Here is a 22,522-nt window from a genome sequence, read left to right as displayed (position 1 = left end):
TAAGATCCAGCATAGAAAATCAGCAATCAGTTGCCTTGGCTAGTATACTTTCCAAAGTATTGGAATGAGTTCTCTTGGATACTCCTCAACAATACATTATAACCACTGACAGTTTTGTTTTAAAAATAAACATGACACAGAATTGTTTATATATGCACTGCAGGAAGTTGTTAGTAAGTATAGAAGGTACTAGATATTTGACTAGAAGAGACTAGATATTTGTTTTGTCTGTTTTGTACAAACAGACCCAAATGCTAAACTCAGACAAGGGAGGCAGGAGTTGAGTAACATGTGGATGGGTTTTAATAAATGCTTCAAAGAATGCACAACAGACGAATTCAGATGATGTACACTAAAACTGGAGAGATGACTGAGGAAGAACAGGCTAGGCCAGGCCAGGCCAGGCAAGCATCCAAATGTAGTAAGCTCATGAGGCACAGACAGACAGGGCATGGACTGAAGCAAGCAACAGTTTAGCACCTGAGCACAAAAAACAAAGCATCAGAAAGACAGGTAAGCAGATGGGGAATAAATATCAAAAATACTTAAGTGATGCTTCTGAGGTCATTACAACAAAGATTAACTGATGATTTGGCAAATACTGGGTGAAAACACAGGCGCTTATATACTGTGTTAGCTAATGAGTCTTGATTGTCTGATTGTGAGCAGGTGAGCTCAGGAGAGAAGGAGGCTGGACAAAACCAGTCAGCCACACCCTGCTATGAAACATACACATCAGAGAGGGGAGAAACAGTCAGGAGATAGAGAGAGAGGAAAACATAAAAACACATTTGAAAAAGGAGGGGGAAACTGCAGATTTCCACATTATAGCTTCCCTGGATATATACAAAGCTTTTGACTAAATTAATCATGGTAACTTTTTTGTTTAATTACAAGAGCAAGAGGACTCCCTGTATCTGATAAGGACCTGGCATGTGCAGTGCCAGTGTTCCAAACTGTATGTAGAAGCCAATATGCAAATTTCATATGTGTACAGATGCCTTTAAAACCACTCTTTTAGACCTTGCTGTACTCCATTCTCCAAAGCCCACTCTATAAAGTGCAGTCATAGTAAAGCAAAAATGAAATGGCTTCAGATGGCATTTAATGATGCATTCAGAATCTTGCTCAAGCTAGCAAAATGGACAAGTGGCAGTCATATGTTTGTGACTAGTAATGTTCCCACCTCTCATGCTTTGTTAAGGAATTTCTTTTTATATGTGACCACTTTAGTTTAAGGACTATGACCAAGTGCTTTACACTAGGTTTCTATGTAAAAGTCTTCACTCATGTAAACACTCAGGGCCAGTTTATATGACACACTGCCTTTTTCTTATTTTAACAGATGGACATGGGTCATCAAGTTAGGTGTGAAGGGGTTTCACACCTATCTGTCCTATGCTGGGAAATGCAAATTGATGATGGATCCTGAAAAATGATAGTCCGTGCTAACTTTACAAGCAGCTTATTGGAAACCATCTGACTAGGCAGTAAATATCGATCCATTTAGCTGTCACTCCGTGTGACCTTTATGTACTGCTTTTTGTTTTAGCTGTCCTGAAGAAGTAAAACTATCCAGTAAATAACAAGAAAAAAGCCAAGAATTGAGGAAAGTTTGAAAGCTTTGCATAAGTAAAATGTTTATTTGTTTGCTTTGTTTAGTTTTCCCCTCCTGTTAATCATCTCATGACCATGTAGATTTATAGGGGAACACCTGATTTGAAATTGTTGTAAACAGTAGTTATGCTACAGCTACTCAGATATTGGGGTTAGGGTTAGCCTTTTTTGTGGTTGAAAGAAAATGGTCACAGATGACTTACTTACTTACTTAATTACTTATTTATCTATTTATTTATTTATTTATTTATTTATTTATTCATTCATTCATTCATTCATTCATTCCAACATGTGATGCGCTTATCCAGTACGATAAGCAAGCCCTTCTGGATCTTACACCAAACGCGAATTCTACTATATCAGGCTTTTCTCTCATGCTCCCCTGATCTCCCATCCTATAGGCAGAGTAGTGTTGTCTCGTTCGCGAACGATTCGTTCAAAAGAACGAATCTTTGAAGTGAACGTACTGAACCGGATCACTTCCTCAAGTGATTCGTTCGTTTCTCAGTTCAGTTGAACTGTCAGCAGCGCCGCCTGCTGACAGGCGGTTCAGCCGTATATCGCTGCTGACAGTTCAACTGAACTGAGAAACGAACGAATCACTTGACAGTTAAACTGAACTGAGAAAGTGAACTGAGAAAGTGAACTGTCAGCAGGCGGCACTGCTGACAGTTCAACTGAACTGAGAAACGAACGAATCACTTGAGGGAGGGACCGCGCGCGCCAACTGCGCCGCGTCACCGAAGCATGAATCTATGGCAAGCCGTTCCTGCCAGAAATACGCCACATTCAGTCACGTTTCAACTTCATTACGGCGTAAAAAACGCCCTTTTTTCAGATTTTACGCCGTTTTTTACGCCGTAATGCGCAAAAAGAATGCCGTTTTTTACGCCGTAATGAAGTTGAGACGCGACTGAATGTGGCGTATTTCTGGCAGGAACGGCTTGCCATATGAATCACTCAGTGAACTACACTCTCCTGAATCATTTGCCTCTGAGGGATACACTTTCATGGCGACCGTTGTTCCCCGTTGTTTTAACAGATTTAGTTTCCAGATAAACAAACGCTGGCAGTAATGAGGAGCGACGGAGGGCGATAGGGGTGTGTTGTGTTCAAGTGTACCTCGGAGAAAACTAACTTTTTTTTAAACTCTGCTAAATTTGCCACCGCAACAACAGTACAGTAGGACACAGCATGTAACAAATAGTGTATAAAACCCGCATTGTGCTGTACTGTGGGGTATACGTTCAGTGAACGGATCACTCACTGAGCCCAATTTGCCGAGTAGACCAGTTAAATAGCATACCATAGGATAGGATACTTAAAACATCATGATTTATAATATAGTTATATATAGTTTTATATTTACAAATGTGTTTGTCAAAGCAACACAGTCACAACACTCTCGTCTCCCGGTCCTGGAAGCTGTGAACTGAACTGAAACTTAAACCTTTCAGCCGTATATCAGTTCAGGAGTCGCAGGCTCCTCCTGCCAAGCACTGAATGATTCGGTGATTCAGTGAACGAATCTTTTGAACGAATCTTTCTAGTGAACTGATTCTAGTGCTTCAGCACATCTAAAAGAACTGGCGTGCCCATCACTAAGGCAGAGACTGAAGCACGAGCAGCTCGTGAGGCGGACAGTACAGCGCTGGTCGGACCAATCAGACGCCGTCCTGGGGGCCTGTTTCTCCTCCACGGACAGGGACATATTTCGAGCTGCAGTCGGCAACAACATCAATGAGTACAATGAGCACGTGGTAAGATACATCAGTAAATGTATCGATGACGTCGTACCGCGAGTGACCACACTGACATACCCCAATCGGAAGCCGTGGGCTAACGGAGTGGTCCGCTCAGAACTCGGACCGCAGCCTTCCACACCGGCAACCCGAGTGAGTACAAGAAAGCCCAGTACGAACTCAGAAACTATTAAATCAGCTGAGAGTCAATACAGGGAACAGATAGAGTCATGCTACAGTGACTCTAACAACAGGAACATGTGGAGAGGGCTCAGGACCATCACAGACTACAGGGGAAAGAGCTGCAACATGGGGGAGGTGTCTGCTTCTCTCCCAGAGGAGGCTGAACTCCTTCTATGCCCGTTTTGAGGACAATAGCAAGCAGGAGGTGTTGCTGGAACAAGACAACTGCCCTTTCCAGCTATCCCGGGTTGAGGTGTGTAAAAACCTTAAAAGGGTGAATGCACACAAAGCTCCTGGACCGGACATCATCCCAGGCCGTGTCCTCAAGGCGTGGGCACACGAACTGGCAGATGTCTTTACAGTCATTTTCAACCTTTCCCTGCTCCAGTCTGTAGTCCCCACATGCTTCAGGAAAACCACAATCATCACAGTACCTAAAAAGCCTAATGTGAGCTGCTTAAATGACTTTCAGCCCATAGCACTCACCTCCACCATCATGAAGTGCTTTGAAAGGTCAGTTAAGGCTCACATCTCAGCCTCCCTGCCCTCCACACATGACCCTTTGCAGTTTGCCTACAGGCCTAACGGGTCCACAGATGATGCAATAGCATTTGCACTCCACACTGCCCTCTCTCACGTGGACCAGAGGAACGCATATGTGCGAATGCTATTCATCGACTTCAGCTCTGCTTTTAACTGCATCGTCCCATCAAAACTCTTCATGAAGCTCAGGGCCCTGAACATCAGCTCCTCCCTGTGCAGCTGGATCCTGGACTTCCTGATGAACAGACCACAGATGGTGCAGATCGGCAACATCTCCTCCTCCACACTGACTCTGAACACTGGGGCCCCCCAGGGGTGTGTCCTTAGCCCTCTGCTTTTCTCCCTCTATACCCATGACTGTACGTCCAAGAACAGCTCCAACACCATCATTAAATTTGCTGAGATACCACTATCATCGGCTGCATCACAGCTGGTGATGAGTCAGCCTACAGGGAGGAGGTGAGAGCACCGACGTCATGGTGCAGTGACAACAACCTCCTGCTCAACGTCAGCAGAACCAAGGAGATGATCAAGGACTACAGGAGGCTTCAGGGAGGAGGACACGCCCCCATCCACATCGAGGGAGCAGCAGTGGAGAGAGTCAGCAGCTTCAGGTTCCTGGGGATCAACATCAGCGAGGACCTCAGCTAGACTTGCCACATGGACCTGATTGTAAGGTCAGCAAGACAGCGCCTCTTCTTCCTGAGGCGTCTGAAGAGGTTTGGCATGAACGCTAGGATACTGTCAAACTTCTACAGATGCACCATCGAGAGTATCCTGGCTGGAAACATCACGGCCTGGTATGGCAGCTGCACCGCCCTGGAGCGCAAAGCACTGCAGAGGGTAGGAAAATCAGCCCAGCGCATCACTAGAGCAGAGCTGCCAGCCCTCCAGGACAGGCCAGTGCTGCAATATGTATGTGCTTAATAAAAGACTAATAATAAGTTTTTAATATTTAAATTGTTTATTTGACAAATTACATTTTGTTGTGCATGAGAAAAACAATTAAATGAGGAATTCATTATAGATTTTTTGTATTGCTCTGTAAAGACTGCATGTGATTCATGCTATAAACCAGTGAACCTACATGAAAAATGCAATTTTATTCACCATCAGTAAGAAACCTATCAGAAACTTTCTTGTGTCTCCAACCAGTAATGTGACTTACAATTATAGTTTTTAATCATAATATTAAAAAAAACATGTAAATATACTTTTAACTGATATACTACTGGTTCATTTTGTTTGTGAGGATCTTTTGGTTTAAGGGCCATGACCGAGTGCTTTACACTAAGTTATGTAAAGCTATGTAAAAGTCTTCACTCATCAGGGTTAGGGTCATCACGGCCAGTTTATATGACACACTGCCTTTTTCTTGTTTTAACAGATGGACATAGGTCATCAGGTTGGTGTAAAGCATCTGTCATGTGCTGGGAATTACACATTGATGATGGATCCTGAAAAATGTTTGTCTGCACTAACCTTACAAGCAGCTTACTGTGAGGAATCTGAGTAGGCAGTAAATATCCATCCATTCATTACTCTGCGAGTCTATTACGCACAACTGTGACTACAGCACCCATACCACTAATTTATCACATGTTGCCGTATTAAATGTTAAAAGCAAGACCAATGTTTAATATATAGAGCTCATATTGATCAGACTTTTCAAAAAGATTTGCAATTCAGGACCTTATGAAACAATCGTTTATATGGAGATATAATGCATCACTCTAATAATTGAAATTAAGTTTATAAAAGTGCTACGAGTTACATTATACAGAACACAGTGTATACTGTAAGTAATAGTACAATCGTTGAAATTGGACGCAAACAATGTTTTACTACATAAGGTTACACCTTAAATTTGATGTCATAATTTCACCCGCAGCTATCTCTGCTATAATGGAGTGTGCGCCTGGTCTTAAGTATGCATGAGGTGCGCAGATTGTTTTTGTGTAAGCTCCAGTTAATGTGTGGAAATCATTAACACATCTGGCCCCCTGGACAAGTTATCAGTCCCACACAGAACTAACGTATAGGCAACTGTGTGGACACAGATTCAAACTCACACATACACCTACAGGAAATTACGTTTTCCAACTAATCAGATCTGCACGTGTTTGGACTATGGGAGAAGACCCTCACAGATACAGAGAAACCATGTAAACTTCAAACGGAAAGGCCCCAGCTGGAGGATTCAAACCCAGGGCCTTCCACTGCTCCAATGTTCCAACCATGCAGATAACACAAACTTCATAAAATGGGTCCAAGCAGTTGCTTGCTCATATCTAGAAATTATTGCTGGTGAGAATCAAAACATCAATGACATAATTCTGCCCTTGCTCTGAAATGTTGTTCTGCACTACCCTCTATACTCTAGACTTCCAGCCTACTGTTTTAAGGGAAATTCGTGTTTCATTCAACATGTGTATTATTGTTGCTGTTTTGTCCATCATTCTTGTTCATGAATTAATGTACTCACCAAATTAATAGCTTGGGAACATAGTGACTAAAAATGTTTTCAGCCAACCAATGTTAGCCACATGTATTTGGAAGAAAAACCAAAGATGAACAGTAAAATTATTCCCAAAACTATCCCTTGCAGACATCCCACTTTACAAACCCACTTCCTGCTTCATCCTTGACCCACTGTACTTACTGTGGTTGTGCACCCAGTTTCCTGTGCAATGAGGGATTATTAGTGACACTTTGGTGCACTCGCTTTCAGTTTTACCCTGGTTGTAAAAATCTGGGCCAGATGCATAAAACAGTGTAGATTCATGACTAAAACTGTGTATGCAAAAAGGCAGAATTATGCATATTCTTTTAATCAGATTTACAAAGCCACATATATCCTGATTCTGTTTTCTAAATCTCAGTCATGGTTGAACTGGGCCTGTGTTTGCTTGTCTCATTTCACTCCCACAGTTATCCATAAATGAATGCAGAAACACCCTTAAACATTTGCTTGCATATTGATCCTTCTGCTCGCTCCACCAGTCTTTAAATCTGATGATCAACTGCAATTTCACCAACTGGGTTGCTCCCCAACAGCAGCTGTCATTACACACAGCTGTAGCTATTAATAGAACCTGTATCACTAATTCATCACATGCACCTGTAAACCATCTCAATCATTGTTAAACGTCAGAAAGATGATCACTGATTAATTTATAGAACTCATATTGAAACAGACTTTACAAAGTGCTTCACAAATAATTTAAAATTAAGTTTATAAATGTGCCTTTGAGTACCAAAACATAGAACACTGTGTGGACTTCAACATAACACAATCTGTCAAAACAACCTAAACAACATTGTGTCACTCAAAGGATACATGACTTCATGTCCACCTTATGATATCACCTGCAGCTATCTCTTGAGAACCATGTGTATGCCTGGTCTGAAATATGCTGATAAGCACACATTCTCCTTTTATAAATACCAGTTATGTGTGAGAAATGGTGTTTACATGGTTTTTGTGTGTACACATTGTTTATACACCTGGCCCCTGGGTTGTAATGCATTACAATCTTTCTCTATATATATTTTAAATCCTGTGTTATTGTACATTTTAAGCAGTCTTCTTCAGGTAGGCTTTCTTTTATCCCAGCTTGAAATCCAGCTTGAAATGGGCAATGAGTGCATGGATAATGTAGATTGGTAAATGTCACTTATTAACCATTAAAAGGGTTCTCAATGCAGTAACTTCAGATTTTTTTCAAGCTGTACCACAATCTTACACATGACTTTCCACTTGTTTCCTTGATTCAATGACACAGGATGCTTACATCAACACTCAAAAGATGTCACCTTACATGGCTGCACCATTCGATCAAAAGGAAAATTGTAGAGGTCTTTTTTATTGAATACACATTTTCATGTTAAACAAATATGGATATGACATATATGGTAATTTTGGTAACCCTGGGATCTTGACTAAAATGCAAATGGAGTGTAAACAGATGCAGGTGATCAACCCACTGAAAGGTCCACAGAGTTCAAAGCAAGACTAGTCCCACTGTCTCCAGACTGCAGTTTCACTGCTGGCTGCTGTGTTGGATTACAGCGTGATCACATGAAATACTTTTGAACAATTTACTCCCAATGGTTTATTAGTAAAGGCCTCAGTTTGCTTCGCACAAAGTGCTCGTCAGATTGCCAAACAACATCTGAAACCCCTTTTCTAACAGCAGAATTAGCTGCTTCCAACATTTTTTTCATAACTTTCAGACATTGTACACAGTAGTTTGTTTAAAGCACAATGAGGCCTAACAGATCCACACTTGCCTCAATCCTGCGTGCCTGCTGTTTTTGAATTGCTGCGTCATCATGCGGACAGCGCTATCGTGAGCTTAGGTTAACATTACCAACTTTACATCATGACAATTTAGCCCTTGAAATTAGGTGGAGCTCTTAAATAAACTGGTGAATAATCTGCCTCTCTACAGACGTCATCATGTACACACACCCTCTTCATATTCTTTAACTTCATATTCTTTAACAGCAGGCAGAGCAGTCACCAACATTCCCTGGTCCATTTGTACAATGTTATCCCCTTTGTTAGTTCAGGTTAGATAGCTAACACTGATTAGATAACTTGCAATTTTATGTTTAACATTTTGTTTGATAACCATAATGATGGAATTCCTCTTGTTCCTTCTGGCAACACACAAGCATTACTTTTGGTCCACAGAGAGTGAAGATGTCCAAGCTGAGTCTTGTATTTGTGACAGAGTAAAACCTCTAATCGGATCACAGCCTTCTCCATTTTGGAAGGGCCACTGATGTTGAACCATACAAGAGCTGGTTCCGGAAAACTACAGCAACTATGATTCCGCAGAACAGTCTCTGGCCTGACCTGGCTCTGACAATACATGATGTCTGTTTTTCACATCTAAATTCACTAGTCCCTCCACCCTACGTGATGTACTCCTCATCATCACTAGGTTCTGATTTGATGTGGTCTGGGTGAAGAAGAGGAAAGTGTGGAGATGTAGTCCTGGTACAGACATACCACTCCTTAATGTTAGACAACTGAGGTAAAGCTGGATTGACTGAGCGCTGGCTCCTACGTGGGATCCTGCCACTCTGCTGCTTCTGGGACAGCTGGCTCTTCAGGCCTGAAAGGGAGAGATCAAGAGGCATTGCCAATGGAGATGAACTCCGCAGCAGCAGCTTATGACCCACTTCGCTGGCTGAGCTGATATTCAATTCGTGATTGGACAGAAGAGGAAAATGAGCGTTTCTGTTGACATGTGATGGAGATAGGCGGTTAATTTTAAGGTCGAGGGGCTCAATGAGAGCTTGATGAGGTTGTTGGAGCTGATGAGGGAAGGAGTCGTACACATCTTGGGGTTCAGAGGTAGGTGACGACTTGATGTGAACCTTCATGTGTTTCCGCAGAGAGCTGGGGTGGGTGTAGGACTTGGTACAGCCCATGGCCTTGCAGTCATAAGGCTTTGAGGCCGTGTGGACTTGTGAGTGCTTCTTTCGGTCGCTACTGTTGGCAAAGCGGCGCTCGCAAAACTCACACTGGAATGGCTTCTCACCTGTAACACAAATACAAAATCGCCATTATCACAGTCTAGAATGGACCCCTAGCAATTGGTGTGGTTGATGGGACGCTCTCCACTCTCCACCACTCACACATATTTAGACATACACATCTATTCTTTCGTTAATGCCAGTGAGTGCAATTTAACCTATGGTGTTTGAATGTAATGACCTGCAAAGGAACTCTTTCTTGCATGTGTCCCTGTGGTCAGGTAAATGAGTTTTGGAAGGAGGACATTAGTGCGAAATTCTGGGGATTCTTCAGAAGTTTTGTTTGCAAATGTTCCTATAGTACCCATGGTGTTCTCATTTCACTTGGCCCAATCAGATCTTAATCTCAGAGCAAAAAAGTTTAAAGTTTGTAAATCACAAGCAAAGTTACTTGTTGACTTATTCTGGGTGAAAGCTTGATAACACTGGTGTCTGGGTTAACAATACTGTACAAGACTGAAAAAAATACCATACACTTTGAGGCAAACTGAGTGTTTATGAAGACAACACATTGGGAATGTTCTCATACATGAAGAATTGGGTAGGATATATAAATGCAACGGTATACCTTGCAAGAGGTAAGAAGATGGTTTATTTATTAACTGTATTGGGGTACATAATTATTTCTTGTTTATACAACCCTATTTCCAAAAAAGTTTTGATGCTGTGTAAAACATAAATAGAAACAGAATGTGATGATTTGCAAAGACCATATATGAATGAAACTGAATTGAAACTGAGAAATTTAATTGGTTTTTGGAAAATTATATCCTCACTTAGAATTTGATACCAACAACACATTTCAAAAAGTCGGAACAATGGCAACAAAAGACTGGAAAAGTTGTGAAATGGTAAAAGAAAATTAGATTAACTGGCAACAGGTTAGTAACATGATTTGGTTAAAAAAAAAAAAAAAAAAAAAAAAAAAAAGAGCCTCCCAGAGAGCCTGAGTCTTTTAGAAGTAAAGTTGGGGAGGGGTTCACCACTCTGTGACAGACTATGCTGGAAAATAGTGCAACAATTTAAGAAAAATGTTTCTAAATGTAAAATTGCACAGAATTTGGAGATTTCTTTATCTACAGTGCATAATGTCATTGAAAGATTCAGAAAATCTGAAGGAATCTCTGTACACAAGGACAAGATCGAAAAGCAATACTGGATGGCCATGATCTTCGGGCCCTCAGACGGCACTGCGTTGGAAACAGATATTCTGCAGTGGATATTACTGCGTGGGCTCAGGAACACTTCCAAATACCACTGTCTGTGAACACGGTTCGTTGCTGCAGCCATAAATGCAAGTTGAAACTCTTATTCAAAGAGGAAATTGTATGTAAACCAGATCCAGAAATGCTGCCACCTTCTCTGATCCCCAGCTCATTTAAGATGGACTGAGACGAAGTGGAAAACTGTCCTATGGTCTGACAAATCAAACTCTAAAAATTCTTCTTTGAAATCATGGACACCATGTCCTCTGGGCTAAAGAGGAGAGGGACCATGCAGCTTGTTATCAAGCACAGTTCCAAGTCAGCATCTGTTATGGTATGGGGGTACATTAATGTACATGTCATGCATAACCTACAAGTTTGTGAAGGCACCATTAATGCTGAACGATATATACAGGTTTTGGAGCAACATATGCTGCCAAGTAGGGCTGGGCGATATGGCTGAAAACTGTATCATGATATAAGTGTTTTATATCGGTCGATATCGATAATTATTGATATTTTTTATGACCTATTTAAAATATGGACCAGGAGATAAATACATTAAATTTAAACATTTTTGTTTTAAATTTAACCTTCCTCTGATTATAATCCCCTCAGCTATCAAGGCAGAAAGGAAAGGAAATGTCAACACAACCATGGAAAACACTGACATAATAAATGTCAATTAAAGTCTAAAATCACAATGAACACTCAACAAGTTTATCTTAACATTAAGGTGCAAAAATAAAGAATACGTAACAAATGCTTACTAAAGTGTAACAAAATAGTGCAAAGTGTAAAAATGTAAACATAGAGAAACCTGTGACCTTTTTTTCTGCAGGTTTAGTGCCAAGCTGATTAATCTTCTGGTGAATAAAGTGTTTTAAAATATGTGCAATGTTTTATAAACATAGCAGAAATTAAAATAAATTGAGGCAGACTTTACATCTGTAACAGAAAACAAATGGCAGTCTTAGAAAAGTACTTTCGGCCAGGTATAACATTGAGGTCAAGCACGTGTAAAAGATTTTTATAACCTGGCTTCTCCACAGTGCTCAGCGGGAGCATGTCTTTAGCTATATGATATGCCACTGCCTCTGTTATGTCTTTGTGCCTTTTAGATGATTTATCATAAGGCACTTAAGCAGAGCACCTCTGCATGGTAGTCTGCTGCTTGTGTGGTGGTGCTACGGTAGCAGATGTTGTTGGACGCTGGCGAATATGGCTGCGCTCTGAAGGGTGAGCGCAGCTAAGGTGATAAAACAAGTTTGTGGTATTGGTGGGGACGACGGTCTTGCATACTTTACAGACCACATTGGTCTCACTACGGTCCCATGTACAAAATCCAAAAAACTGCCATACTGACGAGCTGACATTCCCTGTTTTATCGACAATTTCTTCGCTACTGCAGCTCTCACTTTCTATTTATCATCTCACTCCTCGCGACGAATCAAACACGAGACAACGCAATGGCGCAACCGTCTATCGCGAGACATATCGTTATTGTTTTACTGCCCAGCCCTAGTGCCAAGCATACGTCTCTTTCCGGGAAGGCCTTGTTTATTTCAGCAAGACAATGCCAAACCACATTTTGCACATATTACAACAGCATGGCTCTGGAGTGAAATAGTCCGTGTGCTAAACTGTCCTGCCTGCAGTCCCAACTTGTCACCCTTTAGAGATGTTTGACGCATTATGAAACATAAAATACGGCAAAGGCAATCCCAAGAATGCAAAAACATTCCACTTTCAAAACAGCACAACACAGCAATTTACAGCAATTGGTCTCCTCAGTTCCCAAACACTTAATGAGTGTTGTTAAAAGAAGAGGTGGTGCAGCAGAGTGGTAAACATGACCCTGTTTTGAAACGTGTTGTTGGCATCAAATTCTAAGCTAAGGTATAAATTTCAAAAACAACGAAATTCCCCAGTTTCAATATTTGATATGTTGTCTTTGTGCTATGAGCAATTAAATACGGGATTTCACTGCTTTACAAATCATCACATTCTGTTTGTATCTACGTTTTACCCAACTGGAAACAGGGTTGTATTTCTGTACATGTCAATGTGGAAAATGTTCAAATCATATTCACTTCCTCCCCTTCTTTTAAGAGTAATATTGTACATGACACAGGTGAGAACAGAAGAAAGGAAATGATAAAGGGGTTTGCCACATTTTGCAGTTTACATGCTGTTAAAACAGATGTAATAGAGGATGGCATGTTTGTACAGGGGTGTGATTGCCCCCTTCCTGATTTCTTATTTTTTTGCATGTTTGTCACACTTGTTGTTTCAGATCATCAAACAAATTTACTTAAAACATAAATTAACTGTGGTTTATCACATCTTGAATTTATCACATAAAAAACTGTGGTTTATCACGTTTTTGGAAAGCTGAGTTTAATTTCTCTAGCCATACCCAGGCCTGATGACTGCCACACCTGTTCTCAACCAAGAAATCACTTAAATAGGACCTGCCTGACAAAGTGAAGTAGACCAAAAGATCCTCAAAAGCTAGACATCATGCTGCAATCCAGACATATGCAGGAACAAATGAGAAACAAAGTAGAGATCTATCAGTCTGGAAAAGGTTATAAAGCCATTTCTAAAGGTTGGGACTGCAGCGAACCACAGTGAGAGCCATTATCCACAAATGGCAAGTGATGAACCTTCCAAGGAGTGGCAGGCCGACCAAAATTATCCCAAGAGCGCAGCGACAACTCATCCAAGAGGTCACAAAAGACCCCACAACAACATCCAAAGAACTGCAGGCCTCACTTCGCTCATTTAAGGTCAGTGCTTATGACTCCATCATAAGAAAGACACTGGGCAAAAATGGCCTGCATGGCAGAGTTCCAAGATGAAAACCACTGCTGAGCAAAAAGAACATAAAGGCTTGTCTCAGTTTTGCCAGAAAACATCTTGATTATCCCCAAGACTTTTGGGAAAATACTCTGTGGACTGACAAGACAAAAGTTTAACTTTTTGGAAGGTGTGTGTCCCATTACATCTGGCGTAAAAGTAACACAGCATTTCACAAAAGGAGCATCATACCAACAGTAAAATATGGTGGTGGTAGTGTGAAAGATGAGTGGGCCAAAATTCCTCCACAGCGCTGTAAAAGACTCATTATCGCAAATGCTTGATTGCAGTTCTCCTTCTATTCAAACCAGCTCACATCCCACCACAGCTCTGTCAACCTGTACAAGTACGCGGACGATTCAACCATCATAGGACTCATCACCAACAACCAAGAAACTGAATACCGTGCACAGATCAAGCAAGCAGTGACCTGGTGCACAGACCATGATCTCCTACTCAACACATCAAAAGCAAAAGAAGTCGTCGTCGACCTAGGACGCAAATCTCACCGCCAAGGAAAAGATGTCAGACTCTTCCTGCCACAGCCCAGTCCCCCATCAAATCATCTGGGCTGTTTAACCCACAAGAATGAAGCTTCTGCTCCAAAGCCAAGGCTCCATGTGACTGCATTCCTTTCCAGGTGAAGTGGACTTTGAGACCTGGTGCCTACATGTTGAATGCATGTTTCACGACAGCCTACCCAATGACATGCAAAGAAGGACTGTACCTGAAAGTTCATTTTCACCTGCTTTAGACACTGTAAAACAACTTGGCTCCCATTCATACAGGCAACTCTCAGCACTGCAATCAGAAGATGTGAAGTGAGTGAAGCTGGGATCAAATCATGCTTCTGATCATTCAACAAATGAAAGAAAAAATGAGTCCCCACCAAATTTCTCTGTATTTCTCCAGTTGTAAACAGAAAAGGAAAGAAGGACAGTAAAAATGAACAGAATGCATTTTTTGGGAACTCAACTCATGTTTCAGAAGCCACTGACAAAAGCAAGCTTAATACAGACATTCTATAGAAATATGTAACAGAAACAGAAAGCCTAAGAAAGCAAGTCACAGAACTTCAAGTACAGCTGTCAGAGAAGAGAGCTCAGAGGAGAAAAAACAAGCAAAAGACAAGACAGACAATGCAAAAATGCTGCCTACAAAGACCTGGTCCACAAGAAATACAAAGACCTGAAAGCAAAACAGCAGGGGTGGGAAGCCAAATACAGCAATAGTGCACCTCCCTCCTTGACACTGGCTCACATGTGATAACTGTGTTAGAGTGATTCCACGAGCTCCATTCAGCCACACAGTCAAACAAAACCTTTGCACAACTTTCAGGATATGGTGGGTGCAGGTGACCAGGCTGTGCCCCATCTGGGGTACACAGAGTTAAGCATCCTCTTCCCAGTAGAAATTGCAGGAGAAACTGAAATAAATGTAACTTTGCACTTATCATGCCTGACTGCAGGGCAAATAGAGGAAGTTCTGTTCTGGTTGGAACAAATGTTTTGGATGTGCTTTGAAACATATATATGAAACATATAGCCTGTAGAGAAACCAGTGCCAACAAACAAATGCATTGTACAAATACTCTTCTGAAGAAGAAGTGTGTTACCATACAGGCAGGTGAGAAAGCTGTTTTAACAGGGTATGCTACAAACATCTGCAGAGCACATTCTGACAGAGACAGTGTTATGTGTGAACTTATATAAGAATATAGAATATATAAGAAGCTAAAACCTAATTCAGAGGGAGAATTGTGAAGGAGTGCCGTGTTACTGTGGAGTTGCTGGCATCAAATGAAGTGAAACTGTTTTGGGGTGTCAGTTTGTCTGGAATAACTCATAAAGATGAAGGGAAAAAATGATGTGGAAACTCAGTGATAGCAAGTGTTTGTGTGATCTGGCCTTCATGCAGTTTCCTACTCTGCTAGAACAAAAGCCTGCTGTGACATCTGAATATGCTGGTGAATTTGAAAATTCCTTCAGGCACTTGGCAAGAGGTTTCAGAACACTAAAAGTAAACAAGAGCATCATCATCAGTACCATCTGACATCAGATGCCAAAGAGAAGCAGTGCGAACTACTGCAGAGGTTTGTGTGATGTAAGTGTTCAATAGTTTAATATGGCCAAGGCCACCTTGATCCAATTGCTACCCTTGCCCCCCACACCCCCTTGTCCTTGTTCTGATGTGGGCAGTCACTGACAAATTCTTTGACGACCTTTATGGAACACAGTGGTAACTGACAACAATCCTCTGACGTATGTCTTGACAAATGGTAAATGATATGTATGTATTTATGTAGCGCTTCTTCCAGTCTGACAATCAACGTGCTTTTACAAGTCTGCATTAAACCATTCGCACACACATTCGTACAGTTGCTAATCCACTTGCTTATTATTAGCGTTATCCATTCACACACTCACACACCAATGGCACAGCATTGGGGGCAATTTGTCTGTGTATGCAGGGCTCACGGATACTTCAACGTGTAGGCTGTCGAGGCCAGGGATTGTACCACTGACCTTCTGACAGGTGGTTGGCTGCTCTCTCAACCTTTGATTTCCACATACAATAAAGAGCTGGAAAGACAAATTGAGTGGAACAGATCACGAATCTCAGGATGAGAACAACCAGATAGAGCAGTTCCTCAGTAAAGGCTGCCTATCAGAAGTATCTTGAAGGCATTGTGGAATCATTTCTTCATATATAATGGATCCCTTGAACAGCTGCATAGTGAACAAGATTTCAAATTTTCACTCATAAAAGGGCTTTGTAGTATTCTTGGGATAAAGAAAACCCTGGTAACACCATATCCCTACAGTGGAGAGATTTAACAAAATGCTTCTTGCCACAATACAACTGGATACTCTCCATAACAACTGATGTTTGGGAGACAACCCTATTTACCAATCAATGTTGCCTTTGAACTCAAGCCTGAAGAAAGGGGAAAAGAATCCCACATCAAAAACCTCAAAGAAAGTCTCACAGACAGCTACTGAACAGCAAACGATAACAGTGCAAGCAGTCAGTGAGTCCAAGTTGAAAGCTGGAGATCATGTCTGAGTAAGGAATGTTTGAATCCTTGGGAAACACAAAATAGCCACCAGATGGGGCCAGACAATCTATAGGGTAGTAAAGCAACAGAGGGACCTGCCCGTCAATGTCATAGCTCCTTATGACACTGATGTCACTGATAGTGTTGCATCATGACTTGTTGCTACCCCGTGGCTTCCTACTCTCTGCTGTTGTAGAGCAAGAGCCCTGCATACACAGACAATCAAGATATTCTAAGGTTTTGCAATCTGACAACTGGAAGAAAAAAAAAAGGGCGACCAATTAACTGTGACCAACAGCTGGGCAAGCCTACTGCAGACAGAGTTGAAGAATCAGTGGAAGAATATAGTCTTTATCCAGAGACACCACCTTTCCAGCTACAGGAATCCAGGGAGAGAAGTGACAGCACAACAGTTGACACTGAGCCAACAGTTGAGGCTGTGGAAGCTCAGGAACCCAAAGAGCTGGGGGAAACAGGAGGAGAGGGGAGGAGGTCTCCCTGATGTGAATGAGGATCACAAAGAGGGAGCAGATTAGATAGAAAATGTGGCAAGGAGGGGATCTGCAAGAGAAAGACCCCACCCTAAAAAACACACATACGCATCATTAGGGAAACATCTAGTTAAAGTTAGATAAGGCCTTCACTGAAGAAGAAAAATGACTTAAAACACTATTTTTTAACACATTAAACATCAAACACACTGATGAGAAACTCAAAGTGAGACTACTAGTCTCTTGTCACTAGATACACTGCAGACACAGCAGATGACAGAAAGAGGAGGTCATACTAAACAGACAAATATTATTTTTTTCTGGCTGAACAATGTTTAATATTACTTATAAAATGGAAGCTAAAAACTACACGAACGCTGAGCTTTCTCATAGATAATACCATGAAGCAAATCATGTTGAGGGAAATTGTTTAAGTTAACAAAGGGCAACCATTTACCACAAACATCCCTTAGAAACTGAGTAAAATTATCTGATAATTTGCCTGATCTGCCACTGTCAGTAATCAATATCAACACGCAATATGGGACTGTAAACCATAAATCAAACCAATAACTAACCGCAGTCAATGAATCTCTGACAACCATATCATACTTTAGCATCTGTCAAGTGTTTCTGTATTAAAAAATATATTTAAATTAAAAAATAAATAAATTGAAGTTCCCTATACACTTCAGGGAAAACATTAAGACAAACTCCCTTTCAAATATGAAATAATAACAGTTCCTTGTGTGTCTACAAAAACACATTACTCTAGAAACACAACATAAAAACATCATATGTCAACAGCCTTCTTGTCATTTGGCATCAATGTAATTCATAAAGATAAAATGTATTTGTGGACAAACTTTACAGACTTCAACTTCCTACCAGCCTCCATGGGTCAGCTGCACTATTTTAGTGGGAGGCAACCGTGGGAATGAGAGGTGAACCATTCAAAAAATTGAGATTTCTCACTAAAATATGGGCTGCTTGGTATATCAGATACAAGACAAACGTAACACTAAATCATAACACTGTTAATTCACCATGTAACACTGTTAATTCACTGTTTAGCATTAGGGAAAAAATACACTCCTAATGCATGCCTATCAACATCACTGGAAATTGATTACTGAACACCATATACAGATAAGTGGCAAGTCAAATCTTACAACAACTTATAAACTCTATGTACCTTTGTAGTCAGGTAACACTATGCAACAATTGCTTGTCAATTTTAAAACACATGTGTATGAATACTTATGTTGTATAGTGGTCAGCTGCTTGTACTTATCACATAACGTTAATTGTTAGCTTGGCTACTGTTGATGTCCATTGTGATGATGGACATACTGGCAAACATTTGTTGTTTACTTGCTGAATTGCATGTAGTTTTACATGAGGAAATCCACAACTTTCCTTTATGGGCACAATGGCCAGTTCAAAGCAACCAAACTGGCTGCATCGTAGAAGGCGCATTAAGGCCACACCACAGAGTATCCACAACACTGACTATTTGGCTGTGGTATAACTACTGCCCTGAGATGTTCCTAATTGAACTAAAATGTTGTAGTTGACTGAAGAAAAAACTTGTGACTTGACAGAACTGAACCAATTTTTTTTTTTTTCATGGAAGATCCAACAAGAGATACATTTAAGTTAATTTGTTTGTTTTTTAAAGGCCTTGTTTGTTGAAGGGTTAACTCAAATAGTTTTCAGGGAATTGTTTTTTAGTTTTTTGTAAATAATGTATGTTGTTACATAAAGCAGTAGTTGTGTTTTACTTATCCACCTGATAGAGCCTAGATTCTAGATATTGGTGTATTACTATGCGATTGGCGTCTAACCTAATCCATTGTAACTAGTGGTTACAATTACAGGGGAAATAAAGAGATTATAGGTTGAGCTTTAAAATTTAACACAATTCAGTTTCAATAAAACAGTGGGATGGAATTCCTCCAATTCATTTTGGCATACATTCATTTTGGTGCTATTCTGCTACAACAAAAACAGAGGGTGTGTCTGGCAGAAACCTAGCAGAAACGTCAGTCAAGACAGGCCTCACCATCAACACAGACAAGTGCACATCAACACCAGTGATGACCCATCCAACGAGAAGGACTAGAAGGCATTAGCACCTTCAACTACCTTGGAAGTGTTGTGAGAAAAGACAGAGGGACAGATGTAGACATTCAAGATCAAATTGGGAATGCTAGAACAGCTTTTGTCACACAAAGGAAATATGCCAAAACACCAAGCTCTGGATATACAACACCAATGATAAATCAGTGCTGCTCTATGGTTCAGAAACATGGAGATTAATAAAATTCTCCACCAACAAAGTCCAAACCTTTGTCAACAAGTGCGTAAGAACCATCTTAAAGATACAATGGTCAAACAAATGAAGATCTGTGGGAGAAAACAAACAAAGAGAAAGCACACATCCAGATGAGGAAAATGACGTGGGGCTGAATAAGACATGGAAGACCAAAACGAATGTAACTTGACAGTCTCCAGGAGAAAATGAGGGAAATCCAGACTCACAAAACATTTCTTAATTACAGCTCAATGTAACACTGTTGTGCATAACACACACACACACACACACACACACACACACACACACACACACACACACACACACACACTTACTTCAGGGTCATTTGGAAGCTTTAGTTTAAAACTCCTGTTGAGAAGTATTGCATTATACTATACATTTACATGAGGGTAGATGGTACCACATTCTAATAAGACAACCTTTCTAAAAGGGTTTATACATTCTAACTAATGGCTTTATAAAATGTAATTTAAAACCTGTTATCTGCCATTAGCATGACAATTAACAAGGGCTGCAATGTTGTGGAAATTCTCCATGGCTGGCATTTAACCTCCTCCATCGTTGCATTTGCTTTGTCCTTTTAGTTCATGAGATTTCTCACTTTATAAAACACCAACAATTAACATGAGTCATGCACTTTTTGCTAGTTAGTTATGATACGGAATCAAGTCTGCAGTTGTTAAAGAAGGTTGTTAATTAATGGATTTTGGTGGGGTGTCCTGGAAGCCTAAAAGTTTAAGATGAGCATGTGATCATTATGATGATTTATGACATTATTCGTGTCTGTTTACAGACCAATGATGAATATCCTTGACACTCTCTTGGGTTACCCCCTAAAAGATACTGAAAGACAACAGTTAAAGGGATTGTTCACAATCTGTAAACTCAAAGGCAGCTCTTATTGATCTATAATAACTGATCTATACAGCACTATTATATTATTTAGTAACCATTGAGAAAGCCATTAATTAAAGCTTATAAACATAAAAGTCTAGGTAGAAAGCAGCATTGGGTACACTAATTGTCTCACTGATACAGTATCACTGATACAGTATCACTGTGATGAATTTGACAACTGGGTTTAATAAAAACTGTGCAGACTGTCACAATAGGCCTACATGATTTGTCTGATTCGGGGTAATTAGAACGACAAAACAATTTCTGTAAACTACATTTTTATGCAGACTTGGAATTAAAAAGATCATTACAGCCTGTGTGTAGCCTTTGCCTCAATCCACTAATTTATTTTGTGTAGATCTGCACATATACTCAATTTCATTTGATTCTGTACTCCTTTTCTCTTTCTCATAATCCAACTGCTTTGTGCTGCTTCCTGTCACCTTGCATGACTCCTGAGCTGCAGTTTCGACCCGTAATTCCTCTAGGAAACAAGGGAGCAATAAAGGGCGTTTGTGAATCGACACTGAACCGAGCCTACATAAACATGGAGGCGATTCTCAACAAACTGGGAACGATCTCTATAAACCTCTATTCTCCATCTCTGCCAGGAGGCTGCAGGCTTGACCGATGACGCGGATTTAAAGATTAGAATGACTGTCACAGCGCTCTCTGTGTATTCTCATAGAACCATAAAATCCTACCAGTGTGCGTGCGCGTGTGGATCTTGAGGTTCTCGGAGCGTGCGAACATCTTGCCGCAGTTGGGAAATGCGCATAAAAAAGGCTTCTCCCCGGTGTGCACGCGAATGTGGTTAATGAGTTTGTATTTGGCTTTGAATGCCTTCCCGCCGCGCATACACTCGTCCCACATACAGACATGACTTAAGGTCTCGAGCCCCGCTGCTACATGCTCGGTGGTGACGTGGTCCACCAGTTCATGCATGGAGCTGAAAGTTTGGTCGCAGACGGATGTCGCCGTCCGCCCAAGCCTCTGCCTTGAGGAAGTTCGATCAATCCATTTACAAACCAGCTCGGTTTTGACGGTGGGGCCTTTAGAAAAATCCAGCAGGCCGTCCATCCCACCGCCGGTACCACTGTCGGTACAAGCGGAGATACTAGTGGCTCTCGGTTGGGGCGCTGAGACGATGCTAGAAGCCCCCGAATTGTTGTTCCCCAGCGGAGAGACGAGGCCATTGTGCCTGGCCACTACAGCCACCCGCTTCATGCTCTGCACGGCGGGCTGCCCCGCTCCTGTCGTCAACTACAATCCTCTCTTTCACGTAAAATGAGTTCAGTTGAAGTGGCAAAGCGTTCAGCGCTGTCCTGCTTCCTTCCTGTGTATTTTGATGAAAAGGAGAGCGCATGCGGCAGTGTCTTTACCCCCTGCTGCTCGGTGTTAGATCCCGAGAGTCAGAGCCTCCATGCTTTTATTTACTGTGAATGGAGGTGAACAGAGTCGACTGAATACAGCAGGCCACGACCCAACACTGTTTAGCGGCACCCTTGTCTCCTTTCCTTACCCGCTCCTTCGTTCCCTCTCTCTCTCTCTCTCTTTTTTTTTTTTTTTTTTTTTACCGCACCTACAAAGTTATGGTCAAACGTAGGAGTAAGCAAATTCACAGCCAGTCGTTAGACTCTGTCGCTGTCAAGTCAACCCAACATTTCATGTAATTTTGTGGTGAGAAAATATGAAAACTAGTAAGTAGTACTGTAATATGTATAAGCTAATATTTGTGCAACCATAATTAAAATGTCACATTTTAAGTCACAGTAAGACAATTCCAGATTTTTACCATAAAGAGCTATTTAAATAGGTTTCACCATTATTCCCATCAGTTAGATCACAGGGGACTCACCAATTTCATTGCTGTTATTATTTTTTCTTTTTATTATTAGCAATGATATTTTTGAGAAAACTAAAACCATTAATGAATCTATAATCCTGTACAATATAGAACACAATAAACCGCCCTGCCAGGCGCGGCATTAGGGGTGGGCCTGATGGGCCTGGGCCCACCCACTTGTACAACTGGC

General features: G+C 41.1%; 1 protein-coding gene across 1 annotated transcript; it reads right to left on the bottom strand.

Annotated features, from left to right (window-relative positions):
• Positions 1-7,304: 7,304 nt before the first annotated feature.
• On the bottom strand, positions 7,305-21,940 carry LOC143327993 (uncharacterized). The gene is made up of 2 exons (XM_076742770.1): positions 21,191-21,940; positions 7,305-9,640 (listed from the first exon to the last, which is right to left on the bottom strand). The coding sequence occupies exons 1-2, from the start codon at positions 21,711-21,713 to the stop codon at positions 9,009-9,011; spliced, it is 1,155 nt and encodes a 384-aa protein (XP_076598885.1). The 5' UTR covers positions 21,714-21,940; the 3' UTR covers positions 7,305-9,008.
• Between the last annotated feature and the right edge of the window lie 582 nt (positions 21,941-22,522).

The sequence above is a fragment of the Chaetodon auriga genome, chromosome 11 (assembly GCF_051107435.1).
Source record: "Chaetodon auriga isolate fChaAug3 chromosome 11, fChaAug3.hap1, whole genome shotgun sequence".
NCBI lineage: Eukaryota > Metazoa > Chordata > Actinopteri > Chaetodontiformes > Chaetodontidae > Chaetodon > Chaetodon auriga.
The sequence above is the reverse complement of the archived record's forward strand: the minus strand, read 5'-3'. Positions and strand labels throughout refer to the sequence as shown.